The 19,782-nt window shown below is 38.6% G+C and overlaps 1 protein-coding gene across 3 annotated transcripts in view; it reads right to left on the bottom strand.

Annotated features, from left to right (window-relative positions):
- LOC149257456 (FAD/NAD(P)-binding oxidoreductase family protein) overlaps window positions 1-19,782 on the bottom strand; it is a 398,477-nt gene that overhangs the window by 78,725 nt on the left and 299,970 nt on the right. For 2 of the 3 annotated variants that reach the window (XM_089414320.1, XM_089414317.1), the window contains exons 9-11: window positions 8,707-8,751; window positions 8,507-8,581; window positions 8,285-8,353 (exon numbers count right to left, since the gene is read on the bottom strand). In XM_089414320.1, the coding sequence (XP_089270446.1) occupies window positions 8,285-8,353; window positions 8,507-8,581; window positions 8,707-8,751 (189 nt within the window). The remainder of the gene's footprint in view (window positions 1-8,284; window positions 8,354-8,506; window positions 8,582-8,706; window positions 8,752-19,782) is intronic. The other variant, XM_089414323.1, reaches the window with a different exon arrangement.

The raw sequence follows: 19,782 nt of genomic DNA, 5'->3' as shown, positions 1-19,782 counted from the left end.
GTTTCCTTCCATTTCGTGAGGAACAGATCCACACGTTCTCCCTTCTGCATCTAAGCAGATCTCAGCTTCTGCTCTAAGTACATCTTTCGTTGCTCGAAAGATCCCTGACACAATATGGCCAAGGCATCCCACACTCCTTAGCAGTCTCTTTGCTAGCAACGTGGCACACCACGTGATCCTTAACTCCATCCAGGATCATCCTCTTCGTTTTTGCCATCTCATCTCTGTACTTCTTCAGCGAATATGCATCCACCGGGACAGCTACCACATTATCAACCTACATCTTGAGGGCATGCTCATCTAGAAGGAAAGTCATTCTAGCCTTCCAGATGGCATAGTGGAAACCCCGTCCAACCTGTCTTGATCCCTCAAGCTACTGGTTGTCATATCCTCTGAAAAATGTCGAACAACTCCCTCTTTCTCCCTACTGCGTAGCCCCTGGTTGCCTTGTGCACTCCCTGATGGAGCTGGTAAGTTGTTGCTCCTCTGCTGCTCAGCAAATGAGAAATATTGATTTCCTCGGCAAGAAATCACTGAGGGAGTATTCCCTCACCATGCGATCGGCTTTCTTCCTGACGGCTTTTCTACCCAACACTCAGCTTGCAGGAACTGCGTCCCTCTAGCTCTGTGTAGCTCCCACTTCCTTGGCAAGTTTTCGATCTGGCAGTCTTACCTCTCTATCGGCTCACTCAGGGAGAGACACCCACGAAAATATAGCCCTCCTGGCTAGCGCTGCACAATCCCTCAGGGGATTTCAGCCACTGCTTGCTACACATCAACAACTTTGATACCATGTGAAAATTCCTAGATCTAACAGTTTCAAGAATCCAACTGCAACCAGCTGAATCTACTTCGCCTAGATTGTAAATTTTGTTACAAGCTTATTTCAGATTTCTTCTTAAAACATTGAAGTAAATTACTAAAGCAGCCTACACCAATTAAATATGATTCTGAAACATAGAAATTGAGCAAGGAAAATAGAAACACAAACGACACAGTTATTTTTGGACAAAATTCCCCAGAAAAACCCAATGCAGGAAAATCGGTGCAGCAGCTCTGAGCGTTTATTATTATTAAGCAGTGGCAAAATATGAATACAACACTAAATACCTCACAGGGTTATTCAGTTACAGAGAGAAATACTGACAAAAGGTTTGTGAATTTTACCTCACACAATCACTGAGAAATCCTGGCTGATCCAGCCCCAAACTGACTGCCCCTAGGCTTTTCTCATTGTCTCTTCGTTGCCTCTACGCAGTGTCTGCGTCAGCCCAGCGTCAAGCTCTCTGCGTACTACATCACTTCTCTAGCTAGTCTATCTACTGCCCAGGAGATTCGATTTTTGCCTCGCAGTCTCACGCCCCAGCTTTCGACTTCTGAATATCAAATTCCTCCGAAGATTTCAAACTCCTATCTCCCCCTTTGTGTTGCTTCTGCGTGGCCCTGTGTCAACCTCTACATCAAAGCTTCTGAATCACTCACTTCCTCTCTCTGTTGATGTATCTCCAGCCGAGAATCTCTCTCTCCGGAAGTTGCTATCCCTACCCCTCAACTGCAAGAGATTTCTTCAATCAATTTTTCCTCATGAGAACTTCTCACTTCAGAAAATCGATTTTCTCTATCTCTCTGTGTGTTTTCCAAATGACCCTCAAGCCCCTTCTATATCTTCCTGTTGGACAACCAACGGCCTAGATTAAAACGTAACAAAGGCTCAGACTGTTTTGGCTTGATTCATGGCTTTTTTTAGAAGTTTCACCCCTGATTAGATTAATACCCATTAATATTTTAATTTTCCTAAGTTTAGACTTAGGAATCCCATTAAAAATATTAATTGTTTTAATAAAATCACTTTTGGGTGGAATTTCCCAAAACGCTTTCTGGGTGCTTTGTAATGCATGTGCCCAAGCCTCCCTACAAAATTTGAGGCCTAGAGCACATCTGATGCTACCCCAAATTAGCAAATCCTACTAGCATTGATTTTCAACATGGTATCAGAGGTAAGGTCGAAGAAGATTGAAGATCACTTTGAGGTCTGACAATGGCGGAGAATACACTTCTAAAGAATTAATTGCATATTGTAAAGAAGCAGGAATTAAGAGGGAGCTTATTGTTCCCTACTATCCCGAACAAAATGGAGTGGCCGAAAGAAAGAATAGAACAATTGAAGAAGGTGTACGAACAATGTTACTTGATCAAGATTTGCCAAAGTTTCTATGGGGAGAAGCAGCAATGACAGCCGTATATATTCAAAATAGAAGTCCTCATAGAATTCTCGATAATATGACACCCAAGGAAGCATTCACAGGAAAGAAGTCAAGTGTGGACCATCTCCGAATCTTTGGGAATCCTACTTATATCCATGTTCCAAAGGACAAGTGAAAGAAGTTGGATTCTACAAGCATCAAAGGGATCTTCATTGGCTATAGTCTCTCCTCAAAGGCATATAGAATCTACATCAAGGAAGGGAGACACATTGAAGTAAGCAGGGACGTTATATTTGATGAGAATCAAGCCTACAAAAGATCGAAGGATATTCTTATTGATTCTGATGACGAAGATCTACCCATATTTGAAGAAGAAGTTCAACCCAACAACCCTTCTACAATTCAAGAGGAAGAAGAAGGACCAAGTGAGCCTATTCAAGTTGTGGTCATACCCAACACAAGCAAGAGGCCAAGTTGGTTAAAAGCCACTCTTGAAAATGTTGAAGGGCATGGAGCTGCAAAAGGAACCTTCAGGGAAAGCAAAAAGCCGAAGAGATATTCTGGATATGATGCATATATGACAAGACTAATTGTAGCAGAACCATCAACATTCGAAGAACTTGTTCATCAAGAAGTATGGAAGAAAGCTATGCAAGAAGAATATCAATCCATCATGAAGAATGGGTTTGGGAAATCATTCCTAGACCTAGTGACAAATCGGTTGTCACCTCAAAATGGATCTACAAGATCAAACACGTTGTTGATGGAAGCATAGATAAATACAAGGCCAGATTTGTTGCAAAGGGATTCTCTCAAAAGGAAGGCATAGATTATGAAGAAAGCTTTTCACCCACCACAAGGTATACTACCATTAGATCTTTGGTTTCGTTGGCTACAACAATGGGATGGAACATCCATCAAATCGACGTGGAGACAACATTTATGAATGGGACCATCAATGAGGAAGTATACATTGAGCAACCCAAAGGCTTTGAAGCAATGTTGCATTAATCGTTATCGGGATAATATCGGCGCGAGGAAAAAATCGGAAAAAATCGTAATTATCAGGAAATTATCGGGAAATAATCGTTCGGTACAAAAATATTCATTTTTTTTCAATTTTTTTAATATCTAAACCATCTACAACATAAAATAAATACATTGACACATAAAAATGATAAAAGAACTAATATATAAGATGTTTAATATCATTTCTAGTGCTAAAATCACGCATAACATTGAATCATGTCCTAAATAGTAAGTCATGACTCCTGAGTCCCAACTCAGCCTCAAAATATCAACAAAAAATATGATAATGTATCTCATCATGTCATAATGTCATATACAATAAAATGAAGAAAATAACTAAAGTCTAATCCTATTGATTTCCTCTGCCCCTCTTGCGGGAAAATGCCACAGCTTTCCCTTTCCCTTTAGGTGTAGATGCTGGTGACCGTGTTGGTGGAGATGGCAGTGGAGTCTGATGTGCTCTAGAAGCTAAAGAACTAGAAGTAGGAGCTATAGGAGGTAGACCACGTCCTCTATTGGTGGCAGTGGTAGCCCGGGCAGGTGGTGTCACCTCCTCCTCCTGCTCCTGCTCCTCCTGCTCCTCCTCCCCCTCCACTACATCCTGCACTAACCAATCATCAGCAGACTCCATGAGAGACCTCTCAGCCTCAACCCTCCATGCAACGGTGGTGTCAATCCCATCCAATGAGATGGCATCCACATCAGGTGTCCTCTCAAGTTGCCTCACCCACAGTCGAAGATTGTAGTAGACATAGACCATGTCATTAAGTTGCTGGGACTCCAACCTGTACAAAGATCATGAAATAATAATTAATAATTATAAAAAAAATATTGTTTAATGAATTCAAAAATTTATTTGGAAATTTGCAATATTTTAAATGTTTAAGTGTTAACCTGTTGTGCTTCTTGTTGTGTATTTTTTCAAATACACTCCAGTTGCGCTCACACCCTGAGGAGCTACATGTTTGGCTGAGGATGCGAATGGCAAGCTTTTGCAGAAGGGGTACCCTGCCACCATACATTTTCCACCATGCATCTACAACAAAATTACAAATAAAATTTTAAATAAACATAAGAAAAAAATGGAATTTGAAGAGACAATGAAATTTGAAACAAAGTTACAAACTAAAAAGTACCTGGCATTTTAATCGTCCTATTAGTGACAGCCATCTCAAAGCCAAATGTGCCACCTGCCATCCTATATGTCTCAATTTGTTTAGAGATCTCTATACGTTGTTCTGGAGATCGCACCATCTTCTGGACAGTGGACACAGGATAAGAATCCATCCATGATCTCAGCATCAAAATCAAACCCACATGCATAAGAAAATGCAGGGTTCAGGAAAAGCCCAACAGCATGAATGGGACGATGGAGTGTGTTGTTCCATCGCTCATCAATCACTCCCCATAGGAGGAGTTGTCTCTGAAACCCATCATCTCCCTTACTATCATAGTAGGCCCGAATGACTTCTTTGGCCCTGTCCATGGCCTCATACAAATAGCCCATTGCAAGCTTCTCACCATCAACCAACCAAAGAACCTTTACCAAAGGTTCAGTAACGGCACACACCTCCTGCACTCCCACCCAGAAGTCTTCCTAGTATGAAACTAGTCTACATACGGCCTCTCCTTCTGGTTTGCGGCTCATTGGCAAAGCACGCCACTCCTCTGAAAGAAACATTCTCTTCACATCCCACATAGAATTCAAGAGGGATTTAAGATTATGAAATTGGTGGCAAACTGTGTAATGGCGGGCGGCACCAACTCTTTGTTGTTGGTGAATCTTCTCATCAAGCTAAGCACAGATGTATAGTTATATATAAATTTTGTAATGCTTTTGAATGAATCAATAATATCTTTGACAAAGGGAATTTTCCCGATGTCCTCCAACATCAAATCAATACAGTGTGCAGCACAAGGTGTCCAAAATAAAGTAGGATGCTTGTCCATAAGCATCCTGCTAGCAGCAACATAATTTGCAGCATTGTCCATTATGACTTGGACAACATTTTGTTCACCCACCTCCAAAATAAACACATCTAGCAAATCACATAAAGTTTTTGCATCTTTGATTCGTGCAGATGCATCAACAGATTTGATAAACATAGTCCCCTTGGGACAGCTAACCAAGAAGTTTATAAGGGTTCTCCCCTTTTGGTCAGTCCAACCATCTGACATAACAATGCATCTTGTTTGTGCCCATGATGCCCTAAAATTCTCCAATCTTTGGGTGCAATCATGCTTTTCATTTTGAAGAATTCGGCCTCTGAAATCATGATAAGAAGGGATTTTGTACCTTGGGCCAACACTGGCAATTCAACAGCAGGTTGGAAAAATGGATTATTCCTTACAATGTTGAAAGGAATATCACTCTAGAGGAGAAATTTTGCCAGCAACTTGTCAGCTTGTTCTTTCTCAGTTCTTTTTAGCATTGAACCGATAGATGGCTGTGAACCAAGTGTGGTTCGAGGAACAAAAAATGATGTGGCAGCTACCGGATTGGTTGATGCTGCAGTAGAACCAGTGCCACTTGGCCCACTTCCTTCAGCTGACCTTTTTAGTTGCCTTTTGAGTTCTTCTTTGGCCTCTCTAGTCTGCTCTAAACTTTCCAATGCTCTCATGGTTCTTTGGATAAGTTCAAGATTTGTATTTGTACAAGGCCCCACATCTTTTCCAGGGATTTTTGCAAGGTGAAACTTCAACTTGTACACCCCCCCAGACATAGGGTGGCCACACAACTTGCAACTCAAGTTTAGTCTATCATTCGGAGAATCAGGTACACCATATTCCCAGAAAGGATCCAATTTCCTTGGCATGTTTGTTTTTGAACTTTGAAGTTGCAAACTTGAAGTCTTGACTCTTGAATGGTGTTTTGGCGCAGTTGTGAACCTATGGGAAAATAAGGATTACCATTAGCATTTACAAAATTACAAGTTACAAATTTACAATTTAGTATTTTAATTTTTAATATTTACATTGTACAATGAAAATCCAAGTTACCCAACCTAAAACAACCATTCCAAAGTTCAAAGTTTCAAACACAAGTTACCCAACCATTCCAAACCCAAGTTACCCAACCAAATGGCAAAAACAATGAAAAATACTTAAACAATATTTAAAAACAATGAAAACAAAAAAAAAAAATTGGTTCCCATATTCATACCAAGTTACCCAACCAAAAACACTGAAGAAATACAAAAAAATCTTAAAAACAATGAAAACAAAAGAAAAATGGTGCCCATACCAAATTACCCAACCAAAAACAATGTTTTTAAACAATGAAAACAAAAAAAAATTAATCCACATACCGTTTCTATGGAGAAATCGGTAATCTCCTCTTGATTTTCTCCTCTAAGCACTTAGATTTAGCTAAAAACCCTCTCCAGATTGGTCTCCCAGCTCTCCTCTGCCCTCCGTGTGCGACTATTCAAATGAGCTCATTAAAAAACCAAAAAAATGTTATAAAATAGCGCTGTCGCGACCCCCACGATTATTTCCCTTTTTATCGCGATAAAATGGAAATTATCGTTGTAATTTCAAATTATTGTGGTAATTTCAAATTATCGCGATAATTTCAATAAAAATCGGCAAAAAAAAAATTCCGGCGATTATTTCGTATAGTTATCCTGATTTTATCGAGACAGCGAAAAAATCGCGATAATTTCAATTTATCGCGATTTTATCACGATTTTCACAACACTGCTTTGAAGAAAATAGCAGCGACGCTCATGTCTGTAGACTCAAGAAGGTCTTGTATGGTTTGAAGCAAGCTCCTAGGGCATGGTATGCAAGAATGGATGCATACCTTCTGAGAATTGGGTTCGTGAAGAGTTTTGTTGATCCTAATCTCTACATCAAAATTGTGAATAATGAGCCAGTCATTATTCTATTGTATGTAGATGACCTATTCATCACATGTGTGGAGAGAAGAATACAAGAATGTAGAGCCAAACAAAAAAGTATGTCAAGCCAACTCTATTTTCTCTTCAGATTGGTTAAATAGTAGAGGCCTGGCTTTAGTTGCAGATTGTAATTCTTCTGGGGTTACTGCTATTAGCCTCTAGGATCAATTATCTTTTTATTTGGTCCAAGTGAAATAGTTTATGTAGGGCTAGGCTGCAGAGAAGTGAAGCTGATACAAGACAGAAAATTTTGGTGGATCATAAAAGGTTAGGCAGTGGGTTGGAGAGAGACAGTTTTGACTGTACCAACAAGGTTAGGTTACAATTTGGAGAAGGAAGTACTTTTGCAGAACTGCAAGGCAGCATTGTGGTTTTGAAGACAGGCCTGCAAGGATAGGTTGTGAGGTAACAAGCAGCACTACCAGGATAGACTGTAGAAATTGGATAGGTAGCAAGGGAGACTGAAGGAAAGGGTCAGAATGAGTTGAAGAAGAAAAGCGAATAATTGAGGTGCCAACTTTTTTCATATACTCTTCCAATGGCACAAACCAAGCAGGATATACTTGTTTGATAATGGACTTCTTGGAACAGTTAATCAAGTGGCCTTTTTCCAAACGGCGCCATTGGCAAAACTGGATTCAATAATGTTAAAGGAAAGCCCCTTAAGAAATCTCATCACCGAGGATTCAATGCGTAGATTCGAACTCAAATGAAGTAACATTAATTAATTACCAATTATAAAAAATCATTTCATATGTTTAATCTTCACAGTTCTTTCATCTAATGTTGCAAACAATGGCATCAGGATAAAATCGGCAAGGGTCTGAAAAACCAAAAAATCATTAAAATCAAGAAAGTATTGTTAAAAATCGGAAAACATTGACAAAATTAAGATACCACCAAAGTATCTGTAAAAATTGGCAAACATCAGCTGGGCCAAAAAATCACAATTTCGCAATAAAATTGGGATGTTATCGAGATGTTTGCAACACTGATTTCATCTCCTTTAGCATGTATTCCTTCGAGGCACTAGCCTGAGAAGAAAAGCTTTTTTATGTCATATTTATTTCCAGCTCGATTTTCAATTAATTAATTCACATCTTCTCTATTAATTTAAAATACAATGTACTCTGGTATAAGAAATCTTACTGAGGTGTAGTCCAAGCCCTTAACATCATTCACAAACCCTTCAGGCAGCAAATTTGCAGGTGTCAATTTCTACACCAATAGATGATTTTATCAATAAAACGTTACTGCATTGCAACCATTTCATACCTTTAACTGAAATGAACCATAACTAGTTTTCAAGTTGGATCATGAATATTTAACATTAACTTAAAATTCAGTAAGGTAAGACTAAACTTGTTTTACCATAAAAGTCACCCATGGTGTTGCATTTGAGAGAACTGCAGAGGCATTTATTTTGGTTCCATCTTCCAAGAGGACCTGATCACAAGACCATCCATGCACACTAAAACTAAGTAATGAACCATGCTTGTCTAGTTTTTACAATTTATGGATCAACTAGAAGAATTTTATTATTAGAGAACACATATTAAATCATAACTCACCCCACCAACAGCTTCCGACTGTCCATCTACCATAAGTTGACTAACCTGCATGTAAAAGCAAGACCATGCTCAAAAAGGTCTTCTTATCTATAAAGCAGGACCTAGAAATTAAAAAAATACCAATACAAAACATAGAGAACAAGCGCAACCAGTGATGTTGGGAGGGGGAAGCAAAGTAGGGAGAAGGAGCAAGAAGTGGGAGCAGCAGAGCATCAATTCACCAAAACCTTAGGAACAAAGATTCACAGGATCATTTTTTTACATTTTTTTGTGTATTTGAATGCCTAAATATTCAACAAAAAAAAGCAGAATGCCAAATTAGTTGCAGAAAATCTGAAAACATAAATTTTGTGCTATTTGTTGACAAATACTGCATTTTGAAGAAGCTTGAAATGTAATCCGTAGCAGACTGATCATTAAAGCATCAACAAACTATCTAGCAGTTATAAGTTAGAACATCAAGTTTCAACAAGAAACTGTTAACATCTAACAGATAACATCATCCATGAATAGGCTGCCATCTGACACCATGACCAAGGAGTAATAAGATGCTGTCGACTATCATGTTATGTTTGCAAAATAGGCCATGTGCCCCGTTAACACTCAAATTTCCTTTGTGAAACTGAGTGTTAGTTTCCAGCATAGGTTCAAGGATATCATTCAGTGTGAGCTCAAAGTTATAGAGTTCATCATGCAGCAATAACAGTTCATGATTATCTCAACTTTGTTCCAGCCTTATCTTGTTCAAGGGTTTTATTATATGAGTTTCAGGGACTGTAAAATTTTCCTAATTCAAGATGACTGCTGTCCTGTGATTTTTTATCAAATAACTCAGAACATGAATTACTTTAATAAAAGAAATAAAATTCTGAACATGCAAAGTCACACATATAGCTAGAAGACATAAACAGTGAAAGAAAAATAACATTTCAAGTATACACGAAACTCTTTCCTTCAAATCAGTTTATCATTAATGATCAAAACTTACAAGGACACCTCAAAACTCAAGTTTTCAGGCTGATGGGCACTCAGACTTGCACTAGATCTACTTGCTGGTCCCTCAGATCTATGAGATCTGCTAGATCTACTTGCTGGTCACTCAAATCCGTGATATGTGCCTGCTGGATACTCAAATCTGCACTATATTGATTCTTGAATGTTTGTACGACACTATTCAGTCTAATCTGACTTTGGCTCCTCTCCTATGTTGGAAATTTTGAGAGGGGGGGTGAATCAGTGTTTCACTTCAATTAGTTAATTTATAATCTTCAGAGTATTAAATAATATTAACATCAGATCAAAACATAAATTAGCAACACCATTCAACAATCCACAACATCAAGATTAGTACACAAGAAATTTTTAGGTGAAAACCCTTCCAGGAGAAAAACCACCAAACGCTTTTAATGTAAGTCTTTAAAGTTTACATCAACAGGAAGCTCCAACTTCTGAGATTCTCTAGCAACAATTGGAAGCAGGCCCCAACACCCTAATTTATCAGCTCCAATTGAAAGGAGGCTCTAAGACCATGATTTACCAGCTCCAACTAGAATGAGGCTCCAACCACCGGGTTTTATCAGCTCCAACTAAAAGGATGCTCCAACACCCTGATTTACCAACTCCAACGCCTTGGTTTTATCAACTCCAACTGAAAGGATGCTCCAACACCCTGCAAGCTCCAACTTGCCTTAGCACCACCCTACCACCCTAAAGTGTTCCCAGGGTCCAACCAAAAGAAGACTACACTCTCCGCCTTGCACCACCCTTCCACCCTGAATATAGAAGACAAAAGAATAAGATAGATTATATTGAATATGCTACTTAGCCATTGCACTTGATACTATGATCACCATATAGCCATTGATGTCAATAACACTATTGCATTGCCTCTAATTTTGTCATATCACTGCCACTATACTGCGTAAATGCAACCGTTGTCACTACTAACTTGTGCCCACATGCACAATCGAAACCAGTGTTGTTAAAATCGCGATATTATCGTTTTTTCGCGATTTTTTCAGCAAAAAAATAAAATCGCGAGTAGTACTCAGACCTTTTTTTATAGGTTATTTTTTCAAAAAAAACGGGATTTTTTGGGAAAAAATCATGGGGAAAAACCCTTTTTTTTTTTGAGGAGGAAGAGGAGGTGACCCAAGCTACCCCTGTCACAAGTAGAGGACGTGGTCTACCTCCTATAGCTCCTAGTTCTTCAGCTTCTAGAGCACAGTAGACTCCATAGTCTACTGCGACCTGCCAACTCCACCAACATCTACATCTAGAGGGGCAAAGGAAATCAGTAGTATTAGACTTTAGTTATTTGGTTCATTTCATTGTATATGACATTATGACTCATGATATGAGATACATTATTATATTTTTTGTTGATATTTTGAGGTTGAGTTGGGACTCAGGAGTCAGGACTTACTATTCAGGACATGATTCACTGTTATGTGTGATTTTAGCACTAGAAATGATATTAAACATTTTATATATTAGTTCTTTTATCATATTTATGTGTCAATGTATTTATTTTATGTTGTAGATGGTTTAGATATTAAAAAAATTGAAAAAAAAATGAATATTTTTGTACCAAACGATTTTTTCCCGATTATTACCAATTTTTTCCCGATTATTACGATTTTTCCTGATTTTTCCCTCGCGCCGATATTATCCCGATAACGATTAGTGCAACATTGATCAAAACTGCCACAAGTCTATCATAAGGTCATAATTTTTTGGGGCAGAGTGTTGAATTTTGTAGCTACGGACAGTCTTCATAATGTTTCATTTGTACTTGTAATGATGAAATATAAATTATATTTGTAAAAGAAAAATTATTTTGAAGCATGTTTTTCATGCTTGCAAGAAAAAGAAAAAAATACTTTTATATTCAAAAGAAACATTTTATAAGGCATGTTCTTCATGACCTTATCAAGAGCAGGAAAATGAAGATTTGAATTTGCATTCTAAACACCACTAGATGCCCAAGTCGGCCTCCCAGTGATGAAGTCGGCCTTGTCCAAGAGGCACCCATTCAACCCCTTCCAGTGTGTATACATAGAGACCACTTGTCTCCACTCCAAGCCAATTTGCATCTCAACAATAAGTTGTGGTTCCAATCTAGCATAGTGAAGAAGGACGAAGAAGAGGAAGGTCGAGTTCAAGAAAAAGAAGTTGAAGTCAAGAAGAAGCCTCTTTGTGTTAGATCTTGTAGCATCAGATGTGTTCTAGCCACGAAATTTCGTAGAAAGGCTAAAATACATGAGATCTCCAAAACCCAGAAATCGTTTCTGGAAATTCCAACTAGAAATGACTTAAATAGATTATTAACTAGTTTTTAAATATTTCCTAAGTCTAAACTTAGGGAATATGGTTAATTAATCAGTATTAATTAAGACAAGATGAGAATTATCTAGAAACTCACACGTATCGATTCCAAGATGATCTTAGCCATTGATTAAGTTTTAATCTTGGCCGTTGGTGCTCCAACAAAGGATTAGAAGAGGAGATCGATGTGGTGATGGAGACACACTTGAGACACTTGAGAAGTTCGATTTCATAGCAAATTGACTTCTAAAGTAGCAGCAGAGAGTTGTCGGAGAGAGCTAGAGATCGAAGCAGTGTATGAGGGACAGAGACAGTGAGGCTGGAGGAAGCAAGGTTACTTGGGAGCGGGAGCAAGGAGCGACATTTTCAAAATCTCCCGGTTCGGGAGCAAATTAGGAGAGAATTTTTATTAATATATATTTATATAAAATTTGATGCATATATGTCAACAAAATCATGTAGAATGATGAATTAGATATAAAAAAGCATAAAAACATAGATTGAACCATATAACATCAATCATCTAGAAGTTATAATCTTCATCAACCACGTCCACAAGTTAGTAACATACAACATATCAAGTCTCATGATTCATCAATCTTAAAGTTTCAAGCTTTCAAAATTCAATACATAACATTTATCATCATTGATCACCAAAATTATATAAAAATTCTAACATGAAATGAAATGTTATAAAATGAAATGAAATGAAACAACTTTCAACTTTCACGAAGCATCATATTCATAATTCATTACCAATGAATGATAATTGCCAACATCAAGCTTCAAACATAAATTGTCATATATTGTTTACAAATAATATCATAATAAAACTACTAGAAACTAGAAAAGACAAGTAACTCTATTATCTATTGTTAATGCTTGGCCCTCTTGCCACCACGAAAAATGTCTAATTTCTGAGTCTTGTTGGAAAATCAGGATCTTTGTCACTAATATCACCCTCTAAGAATTAATATCCAAAGGTATCTTTGTCACTACATATGGATCTATATAGGAATATTTGTCATTAATATCACCCTCTAAGCATTAACATAAGATAGAAAAACATAGCATGTCAAGTCAAGATTTTGTTTGAGTGATGGGTATATTTTTAGTAGGGTCATGATAGAGGAGTTCGACAACGAATGTCACTAACATCAAGGTACATAGAGAGATTGGTGCTCTTGATTAATATATGTTCCATACCCTAGTACATGAAAAAATCCAATGGAAACATTGCAATAATCCCGAAATACTGAAAAATTGATAAGTCTACTAGATTTTAAATGAGATCTATAACTCTACTTTCTCCATATGAAATCCAATGAGGTCAAAACCACTCTAAAACATCCCAAGTCATTTCACAATAATGTTAAAATTTTAAGTTAAAGGATGAAAATGAAGATTAAAGAGAATGTGACTTTTACTTTAAGAATTTAACATTACCATGAATCACATATCAATACTAGGGCCATAGGCTACCCCACTCAAGAATTATTGTTTCTTTGAAAAAAAATGTGTTTGGAATGTTTTTGCAAAAAAAGAAAAATTGCAAAAAAGCTAGGGAGCGAAAAAAAAAGTAGGGAGCGCGCTCCCGAAATTCACTCCCTACGAGAGCAATTTCGAGAGCAGGTTTGAAGGGAGGGAGCCGCTCCCCCACAACGCTAGGAGGAAGTTTTCTAGATCTAGTGAGTGCATTTGCAGAGAGGCAAAAGAGCCACAGAGAAGCTGACGCACAGGGAGCACAACAGCTTCCAGAGGCAAGTTCAATTCGCTGAGAGGGAAAGACGTCTTCAATTCCAGAGACCGGGAAGGAGTCCCAGAGTGCCGAAGAAGCATCTTTCCAGCTAGCAGTGGGCAGAACAACTTCATCAGAGACCAGTCAGAGACTTGATGTCAAGCAGATTGTGCAAAGCAGCACAGACGTCGATGCAGAGGGTCAGAGGGTCAAGTTTCTGAAGGCAAGTTGTGTCAGGGTTTGCCTGAGGGTGAGGAAATGCCTCACTAGATTTTTGCTAGTATTTTCTCTGTAGGATTGCCAGATTTCAACATCCAATTGTACTCAAAATTTCTCACTGCTGCATAATAATAAAAAAACCCTCAATGTTGCACCAGTTTTCCCAAGTTGGGTTTTTCCAAGGACTTTTGTCCAAAAATAATTGTGTTAATTTTATATGTGTGTGCTATCATTTCTCAGTTTCCAATGCATTATTTTTCCGCAGTATTTTATTTGTGAAGGTTGCAGTGTGTTTATTTCGATATTTGTCATAGCAGATAAATTGTTAAATTAATTAACAATTAGGAGAAATAATACAAGTTGTTGCAATAGGATTCCAGTTTGGAATTTTCACATGGTATCAGAGCACAGTTGATCAGCCGGAGATCTCAAAGGTGAAAAGAAGGAATTTCGCTACTCAATGTGGGCAGCAGGCCGAAATTCACAAGGGCAGCGCCGTATTTTGCCAGGAGGCTGAGTTGCTTAAGGAAGTTCGATTTTTCTGAGAGAGGGGAAGACAAATTTGATCCTTCCAGATCAAGTGATTCCAGAGGCAGAGGGAGCAACTCAGCACTTTCGTTGGGCAGATCTCTAGCTGGACGCAAGGGTTTTGTAGCAGTACGTTGAAGCAGAACTAGCATCAAGGTGGAAGAGAGAAGAGCACACACAAAAGGAAAATTTTCCTCAGGGAACTTCTAGTCTCAAGAAGTTCGATTTTCCTTGCAAGTCGGCAATAGTTGTGAGCACATATTCTCACTCCATAAGGGAGTGCGCATAGCAGAGCAGCTGCCAAGCAAAAGGAAAGAGGAAGTTTTTGACAGTTCGTTGAGATGGCCACTGTTGGGCTTCGTGATCAGGACAGGTTGGATGGAGCTTCCAACTACAGCATCTAGAAGGCAAGGACGTCCTTCCTTCTAGATGAATATGGCCTGAAATCCTACATTGATGTTGTAGTGGCAATTCCCACGGATGCAGATCAGCAAAAAGAATACAAGAAAGAGATGGCACAGGTGAAGCGATTGATCTTGGATGGAGTTCGAGATCATATAGTCTCACATATATCTTGCAAAAATGTTGCCAAACAGATGTAGGATTCTCTCTCCACGTTATACCAGGGTACTTCCAAGCAACAGAATATGTACCTACAGGAGAAGCTGAGACTCATGCAAATGCAGAAAGGGGGAGGCATAGACCCCTACCTTACCCGAATTTAGGAGGTCCAAGACCAACTCGCAGTTGTTGGGGCAGTGCCTGAACCAAAAGAGCTAGTGAGGTTGGCACTAAATAGTGTCCCTAAGGAGTGGCAAGTATTTTTCCAAAGCATATTGGGCAGACACAACCTACCTGAGTGGGACAGGACGTGGGTCGACTTGCAGTAGGAGTTGAGACAAGCTCTGTTAAAAAGCTCCATCAGTGGCAGCAGTAGCAGCAAACCAAAGGTGGTGGAAGAGGAGGAGAATGTGACCCTCGCATCAAAGGGTCCTAGTGAGGGATAAGGGGAGCAAAGAAAGAAGAAGGGCATGTCAAAGGTCAAGTGCTTCAAGTGTGGTGAGCTCGGTCACTACAATATCGAGTGTTCTCTCAGGAAGAAGGACAAGGAGGAAAAGCAGGACTAGCAAGCAGCTTCAGCAGAGATCAACAGGTTGTCCTCGACGCTGGAGGAAGGCTTCGCGATGTTTGTCGATATACCTCCAGGAGTGAGGTGGGGAGATTTGGTACTGTAGTCCCATATAACTACAGAGATTGGGCTGGGTCCTTGAGGAGTCCACCTCATGGATCATATTACCTGGCTACAGGGGCCCACAGTATTCAGTAGTAGGATGGATCAGCAACAGTTGGTGCAATGAGAGACCGAGTGACAGTTGCAGAGACTAGTAGCAGTCCGATATTGGTGAGCGCAGTGCAGTGTTGACAGCAGAGCAGGTGGCTCAGTGTAGAGTTGGCAGCAGCGCAAATTCTTCAATGACAGTGCAGATGCTAGTAGAAGTCAGAGACTCAGGAATCAGATGCATCATACTGAACACGATTCAGTATTTTGGATGCTTTTCAGTTGCAGATGTTCCAATTGCAGCAGCAACAAATGAGAGGGAATTGCAATGCAGATGCAGTGTTGGCAGTGGTATAGCAGCGTCAGCAGCAGCACGGATGCAGCGTATATCAGAGTTGCGCAGTGGTTGGTGGGCAATATGGCCAGACATCAACAGCATGACAAGAGATGATGTAGAGACAGTGTGTTGTGGCAGGGAGTGCAGCGCTAAAACAGATTCCTCGCTAAGAGGGAAAGTTAGTTTTTGTAGCAGCGGATGTGTTCTAGCCACGAAATTTGGTGGAGAGGCTAGAATATATGAGATCTCAAAAAACTAGAAATCGTTTTTGGAAATCCACCTAGAAATGACTTAATTAGATTATTAACTAGTTTTTAAATATTTCCTAAATCTAAACTTAGGGAATATGGTTAATTAATCAGTATGAGTGAAGTTAAGGTGAAAATCATCTAGAAACTCACACGGATCGATTCCAAGATGATCCTAACCAATCATTAAGTTTTAATCTTGGTCGTTGGTGCTCCAAAAGAGGATTATAAGAGGAGATCGATGTGGTGATGGAGACACAAACTTGAGCAATTTGATTTCTTGGCATATTGATTTCCATAGTAACAGCAGTCAGTTGTCAGAAAGAGCTAGAGATCGAAGCCGTGTATGAGGGGTAGAGACAGTGAAGTTAGAGGAAGTATTCCAGATCCAGTGAGTGCATTCACAGAGAGGCAAAAGAGCCACAAAGAAGTTGACACAGGGGCAACACAACATCTTCTAAGTTTGATTTGCTGTGAGGGAAAGATGTCTTCGGTTCCAGAGGCTGGGAAGGAGTCCCAAAGTGCCGAAGAATCATCTTTCCAGCGGGCAAAACAACTTCATCATAGACCAGTAAGAGGCTTGACGTCAAGCAGACTGCGCATAGGCTGACGCAGAGGTTCAGAGGGCCGAGTTTCTAAAGGCAATCTATCTCGGGGTTTTCCTGTGGGGTGAGGAAATTCCTCACTAGATTTTTGCCAATATTTTTCTCTGTGGGATTTCCATATTTTGGTGTCCAATTGTACTTGGAATTTCTCACTACTGCATTATAATAAAAAACCCTCACTGTTGCACCAGTTTTGCCAAGTGGGGTTTTTCTAAGGACTTTTGTCCAAAAATAATTGTGTTAATTTTATGTGCGTTCTAGCATTTCTCAATTTCCAACACATTATTTTTCCGCGGTTTTCTGAAAGTTGCAGTGTGTTTATTTAGATATGTGTCATAGTAGATAAATTGTTAAATTAATTAACAATTAGGAGAAATAATACCAGTTACTACAATAGAATTCCAGTCTGGAATTTTCACACCTCGCACGTGTGACCTCTCTGTTGCCCTTACACGTGTGAAATTGCAAGTTCGAACCTCTGTGGTAAAGTCTGATCATAGGTCTAAAATTTCTAAGGTGAAGGAGAGGCTGAAATTCAGCCATAGTGCAGACCTAGAGTGAGTTTGTGAAGAGGCTCCTTGAAGTGATTTGGTGAAGTTTGACTTGGCATCTTGAGCCATCTTCTGGTTGTCATATTGCTGGTTAGTTTGACTTTGATCTATCTCTTGTTTCATTGATTCTCTAAGGAAAAGGTTTGTGGGATTTTCCCACAAGTGTGTTTTCGCAGGGTAAAATCTTGTCGTCTCTTTGTGCATTGTGATCTCTTTTGTTCTGCTGTCTATGTGGTTGAACTTCTTAAGCATAATTACTTAATGATCATCTTGTTGCACTAAATAACATCTACATCATTGGAAGAAATTATAATAATTCAGAAATAAAGTACTTGTATCTATTGTACTGGAAAAATCAACATGGTATCAGAGCTTTGGTGAAGGAAAAAGCACAGAGATCATTCTTGAAGAAGACCTACCTTTAGATCACTTTGAAGAAACCCTAGATCTACAACCCTAGTTGCATCCATGGATTCTATGAAATCAAAGAACAAGTTAGGTGTGAAATTTCCACGAATGCAGTAACTAGATATTTATTGTTAGGCTATTCCGACACATAGGAAATAGTTAAGTACAACTTGGTCTAGTATAGAATTAGGTATAGAGTTAGGTAAAGTGTGTTTCTTTACTATGTACATTTTGTAAGTTACAATCCGACGGTCACGATATGTAGTGATCCGACGGTTCATTCTCTCCTCGGTATTACCGACACTTGATCCATGGCTTAACACCCGATTGGTTCATGATCTCTATTTAAAGAGCATGGAGGGTCATTTGTAGGGTAACCGTCCATGAGAGAAGCTTATGTAAATTTTCATTCTTTTATTAATAAATTGCCTGAAGTGGCCGCGTTGGCTGAGGCCGTGGACTGTTTCCCTCTTTGAGGGTTTTAACCACGTCAAAAGTATTGGTGTATTGATCTGTGATCTGTTTGTGAGCGGTGTCCTTTGGTGTTCTGTCTGAGGAACTTACCCTGTAAATTCCTACATGGTATCAGAGCTATTTGAGGGCCGCATCCGTTGGTGATCCAAATCTGAAGCCGGTAGAACTGCATCTGACTACCGTTTCCTAGATCTACTGTTTCTAACTGCTTTCTAACTGTGCTAAATGGGTTTTCCCCCTTGAGATGTAAAATTGTAAAAGTCATGATGTAAAGTGTCTGGAGGGTTAGAAAATGTTTTAATCGCCTCATAAGTCCTAAGTCCTAGGTCCTAGGTGATTTTCCCAGAGGCTAAGTTCGATGATCCATTTAAAAAATAAAATAAAATAAATTAAAAATTAAAAATTAAAAAATAAAAGATATAAATAATTAAAAAATATAAAAATATAAAAAATTAAAAATAAATAAATAAATAAAAATAATAATTAAAAAATAAAATAAAATAATATTTTTAAAAAATTAATAAAATAATAATAAGTCAAATTTTTTGAGTAAATAAATGCAGAATTTCAATTTTTAATATATTAAAATGCATTTAAAAAATTCAACGGATGAGATTAAAAGATATCTTGATCCTCATGGACGGTCGAGATCATTTTGACATGCATCACTCGAATTAGCCGTTGGGAATTTTTCCTTTAAATAGAGTGCTAGGGGTCATTTGAGATCAGATTGGATCTGAGAGTCTGGTGCTAAAGAAAGCTCTCTTGTAGTCATTTCTTATGCAATAAAGAAAGACTTTGGGGTTAAAAATCTTGTTGGTGTTACTCTTCTGGAAATGTTGTCAGATCTTTTATTTTTCTGCATAATTTTATTTTCAATCATCAAAATAGCTTGATGAAGATTGATTCAGGCACAGGTATCTTGTCTGATCTCTGGGGTTTGAATGATAGTTTAGATTCTGAAATATAATGGCAGGTATCTCCATTTGATCTGGATTTCACTATTGTTTTTTCCCTCTATGTTAATGGTTGATTTTAAGTTGTGTAGGAAATCTTAGTTTTCAGTTTACGGCGTTAGGGGAAGTTCTCGCTGAACCAGCCAACTCCCGGATTGCGTTTTCTGAAAGAGCCCAGATAGTTTTAATCCCGGACTTATCATCTGAAATTTTTTATGAATGCATGCAGGGTTTTCGGAAGCATCTCACATTTAATTTAAATTTTGAAAATATTATTGTGGATTATTGACAAATCTAGCTGCTAAAGAGTCTTAAATCTATAAAACTATAAATTTGTAGCTAGTTTGTAGGTTTTTAGTTTTAATCCTTGCATATATATTTTCTGGGTTTTTGTTTTCCCATTGCA

This window comes from Pinus tabuliformis, chromosome 6 (assembly GCF_031772625.1).
Source record: "Pinus tabuliformis cultivar Carrire ecotype Pingquan chromosome 6, CPIR1, whole genome shotgun sequence".
Lineage (NCBI taxonomy): Eukaryota > Viridiplantae > Streptophyta > Pinopsida > Pinales > Pinaceae > Pinus > Pinus tabuliformis.
Note: the sequence above shows the minus strand (reverse complement) of the source record. Positions and strands in the feature narration are given on the sequence as shown.